General features: G+C 36.1%; 1 protein-coding gene across 1 annotated transcript; it reads left to right on the top strand.

Moving 5' to 3' along the window:
• The first annotated feature begins 1,252 nt into the window (after nt 1-1,252).
• Nucleotides 1,253-2,395, top strand: LOC125240586 (lipase 3-like). The gene has a single exon (XM_048148537.1). It carries the CDS (start codon nt 1,279-1,281, stop codon nt 2,320-2,322), a length of 1,044 nt encoding a protein of 347 aa, XP_048004494.1. The 5' UTR covers nt 1,253-1,278; the 3' UTR covers nt 2,323-2,395.
• The last annotated feature ends 2,621 nt before the right edge of the window (nt 2,396-5,016 follow it).

Genomic DNA, 5,016 nt, shown 5'->3' on the forward strand with positions numbered 1-5,016 from the left:
TAACTGAATGCGATATACTGGGTGGTTCCCTATAATTAACGCAAACTGCATGTTGAATTTAATGGAAAACAAAAAAACGACGATGAAACACACTTGTAGAATACACCTTACAATGTTTATTTTTTGGAACACAATTGAAGTCATAGTCACAAAAGATCATTGATTCTTAATTATGCTATAATGTGCATCTTCGGCAATATCTAATTATAGTAATTATTACGTCACTTCCACTTTCTCGTGTTTTTTTTAAATGCATTAGTATAAGGCAATAAACACTCATTCAATAAATATTATCTAAGGTGTGTTTATTTTACAGTAGGGTTAAGAATGCGAGGATAATTTCTAAACAAGTATTTCATACAATAAATTCTTCACTATTTTATTTACCTTATTGTGTCGAATAATCTTGCTCGAAGTGATCTCAAACCTCAAAATATTTCTTAATTTTATTAATCATGGAGTTCACAAAAAGAAACAGGACAGTAGGCGATCGCATGAACTAATGACATGACTTTCTTTTAATTTCAATACAATAGGTTCTTACACTGTTTATAAAATATGTCTCGAATCGCAGAGTTATATTTATGTTACAATGTTATTTATACAGCGCATAACTTTTTATTCATCACGCCAGGTAGGTACATTGAATCATACTGCATTTGGGTACCTAGCCAACGTCACAATCGCTAACGCTTCGTGAACGTGTCGTAGTTTACCCACAACAGTCTGGTGCAACAGAACCAGACTGCGTTTCGATAGCCACCTAGCGTCAACGATGATCACTTAGGCTAAGCCTGCTGGTTTAATAATATAAATAGGAAGCATTGGTAAACAGTACCATTTAGACAGTAGAGACGGTCAACGGAACTCGTTATGCAGATACTCCTAATCACAATTATTATTTTTATAAATTATAATCAATATGTGAATTGTGGTTCAGTCGTCGACTTAATGTATAATAAGATGAGTGGGATCAAAGATTTCTTTTTTGCGACATATACAACTATACGAACACGTCTAAACACTGTTTTCCATTTCGGACCGGGAAGTGGTTCATCATCTAACAACACAAACCAGCAGTCATCAAATAAAATACCGAAAATACGTCTTTCATCGATTCTAAGCAAAAAGAAACCACTGGCAGTGCAAAGTCAACCTATTACAAGTCCACCTCATAGTGCTAGTGAAGACATCGCTATCAGGTCGGCTCATATCCTGACTACTCCACAGCTCGCTGCTACTCATGGTCGGATTATCGAAACGCACGTGACCTACACCATGGATGGTTATATCTTGACACTGCACCGTTTGCGTTGTAATAAAGTATTCGAGGAAAATGACTACCAAAGTAAAAAGCGCATAATCTTGCTTCATCATGGGCTACTAGGCAGCTCAGCAGACTGGTTGCTACTTGGACCGAAAAAGGCACTACCGTATATTTTATCTGACGAGGGCCACGATGTTTGGATGGCAAATGCCAGGGGAAACATTTACTCCCGTTCTCACGTTAGTTTGAACCTTAACTCTGACGAATATTGGAACTTTTCATGGCAAGAGATCGGTGAACGCGATCTGCCGGCTACATTGGATTACATAAGGAAGACAAGCAACAGCACCGAACCCATAGATTATATCGGCCATTCAATGGGAGCGACTGCCTTATTAGTGTTGCTTTCAGTTGATCAAAACTATAATAGATACATTAGAATTGCCTTCTTACTTGCTCCATTAGCATTTATGGCACACACTCAAGGTCCAATGGAAATTATGGCAAAAATGGAAGAAGCAGACCTCTTAAAACTTTTAGGCACAAGAGAATTCGCGCCTAAGAGACAAGCCCACCTACCTGCAAATTACGCAGAGTTTATATCTAAAATGTGCAACGATTTAGCTGTTTATTGTACAAATCCATTATTTTTTCTAAGTGGAAGTCCTTTGCAAGAAGGTACCAGAACGACCGAGTCGACCGATCAGCTCTTGGAATATACCCCGGCCGGTGCATCCTCGAAAACAATAATTCATTATCTCATGTTAATTGCAAGCAAAAAATTTCATCATTATAAAAGACCTGATTGGCAGTTCAAATTAAAATACATAAGTACTCCAATCCTCATTTTAAGTTCAAACGATGATTTAATATCGAACGCAGCGGATAACCAGATGTTGTATTTATCTATTTTGAATCCACTGGGTCATATAATAATTAAAGATCAGAACTTTAGCCACACTGAATTTGCTTGGGGTTTCAATGCGGACTTACTAATATATTATAAAATTAGAGATTTGATTGAGTTGGGCCCCGATATAATAACGGTACAATAAAAGTTTTATGTTTTACTTGAAATTTGATAAATATTGACAAAGCCGCATCCTGTGACATTGATTCGGACCTTAAACAGTACCTGCTTATGACAGTTCTGCCGCGTCATGATAAACTGATGTAACCATAGATACATCAATTAGTGGTAACTAGGTTCTGTCCTAGTAAATTGGTCATATTTTTTTTTAACCATGAAGAAAAAATTAAATACCTTTTAGATTACAAGAAAATAAATGTACAAAAATGTACCTAAATGTCAAATGTTCCCTTTATAAAAATGTATAAAAAAATTGCGGTAAGTACCTACAGTTACAATACCTTGTCATGACACGTTTTGTAATAGACCGTTGTCATGACTAACTGCCGTAATGAATATAAATCAGTTAACTATATTTAAATGATCAAAAAAATATACGGATCAAGTAAACCATATACTGGCTAACATAATTATAATAAAGTATATTATATTTATTTATTAGGTTCCAATATATGTATAGGTCTAAAAAACGAATCGAGACTTCAAAGTCGATTTCCCAAAAACTTGGTTCGTAAGATACCACTTAATTTAGGATACTCAATTAGTCATGTTACGGCAGAGTTATAAACAGAGGTCAAAAGGTCAGTTATAAAAACATGCCATATAATAAGGCAAGTAGCTCACTGTCCGACCTCTGGTTATAAACGTCTCCATGCTTCGTTAGAATACCAGGCAGGCAATTATGGTCGCGTGATAAATGATAAAACATCAGGCTGTCCCTATCGCACTATTTGTAAGTGCGATAGGGACGGGCTGATATTTTATCGTCTATCGCGCGACCATGCTTCCCGTACAGGTAATAATAATATGTCTCCCTAGCTTCTGGCCAAACATTAAAAGTACAAAAAAACACATACCTACACATCAATGCAAAGTGCCTCGAGGTATTTTTATATCTCTAACGCAATATAACCTTCACCGTGTTTTTTTGAACTATTTTAATTTCGAGAGCGAATTTCTTAATTTAAATCAAATTACGTGCTCAAAGACAATGTGTTAATTGAAATTTATTAACTTTAGGGATAGCCAATATAGTAATTTTATTCGATAGCGCCCCGGCCCAAAATGCAGTCCATACATATTGACTAATAAATCGAGGTTATACATTTACTAATACTGGTACAAATACGTTAGCTGTACTTCTCTGAATGTACAGTATTCTTCCTGCTGGCGTGTCCTGAATCACTGTATTATGCGTAAGTTACAACGCTCAACATTTTATAACCCTTTATAAAAATACGAAAATTACTATGACATCTAGTTTCCTTTAATGCTCAAGTTTATACCCAAAGGTTACTGAAGGCGTTTAGAAAGATGGCATTTTGTTTCATTGTATCTTGTCAGTGCTCCTCGCTTTGTTAGATTAGTCTCATCCTCGACTTGCAAAAAGTAAAAAGATACTGTCCTGGCCCCGTAGCCCAATGACATTTCTACGACGCGAAACGAAAACGAAACGCCGCGAAAGGTAGCTCTGTCTGTCGCGCCAATAAGCAAGAGCGATAGAGATAGATATCAACGAGCGTTTCATTTCGTGAGCGTTTGTGCATTCGTCTACGCACGCTGAAATAATTCATGAGGTTTTTGATTGCTGTTTATGTAGCTCTGTGACATTGTCGATTGTTTATAAGGTCGATTTCACATGGAAGCCATTATGGCAACATCTCCTTATTGGCTTTTTGATTGGATATTTACGGCCCATGTATTTTAATGTATTGGCCAGTGGTATACCTACTGCCCAACTGCCTTTTGCAAAGACCTGTCATGTGCATAGTTGGTATGTCATGCGTGAATACTACGTAGCGTTAAAATCAGTAAGTATATATTCAAATAATCGGACCACGTTGACTCTGTATGGACATTACAATCCATATGTGCAAGTGTCAGCCAACTTATACGATAAATTTATAAATCACGAGTAGATACCTAGAGCAAGGACCTTATAATACGGGACAGACAAAGCCCATACAAAAATTAGTACCCCTGAAATGTATGGGCCTTTTAGGCTTAAAACTAGATGGCGCTGTTTCGCAGCCTGGAAGTGGCTAAAATCATATATTCCCGAAATGTTTTTGCGTGTTTTTATTGTTTATAAGAACAAATGACATTATTCTTTATTATAATATCACGTCAATACACATTTTGAAAAAAATAAAAAATTTGTAGGCCTCATCAGTGTAGTTACGATAGTATTTAAATAATAGCTGGCGAGAAAATGAGGTACGATTCTTACTTAGTATGGTGACTGTAAATCCTATATAAATTATCCTTGCTTACAGAATAATTATATTACACCGAATATACCACTCATTTGTTTCATACAGACGTTTAAATGGTTTTATATTTTTAAAACTGTGATGTAGCTATAGAACACAGGCAACTGCTGGGCACAGTCCTATCAGTTACTGTGGCTTGGCATAAAAGTGTGAGTTTAGAAAAAATATATGAAAAGCTGATTCTCACAAATCGATGTACTCAATCTACACAGAATCGACAGCACTGTAGGTTCTCATCATTAAAAAATGTCCAAAAAATCCGTTACACTGCACATGTTTTCTAAGAACTTTATTTTACTTGTATGCGCATGCGGTAGTGGAAACTATAATTTCCATAATTTTTCATGGGACGTTTATATCAGGATTGATTCTCTGGTGATTCTGTT

Source organism: Leguminivora glycinivorella, chromosome Z (genome assembly GCF_023078275.1).
Source record: "Leguminivora glycinivorella isolate SPB_JAAS2020 chromosome Z, LegGlyc_1.1, whole genome shotgun sequence".
NCBI lineage: Eukaryota > Metazoa > Arthropoda > Insecta > Lepidoptera > Tortricidae > Leguminivora > Leguminivora glycinivorella.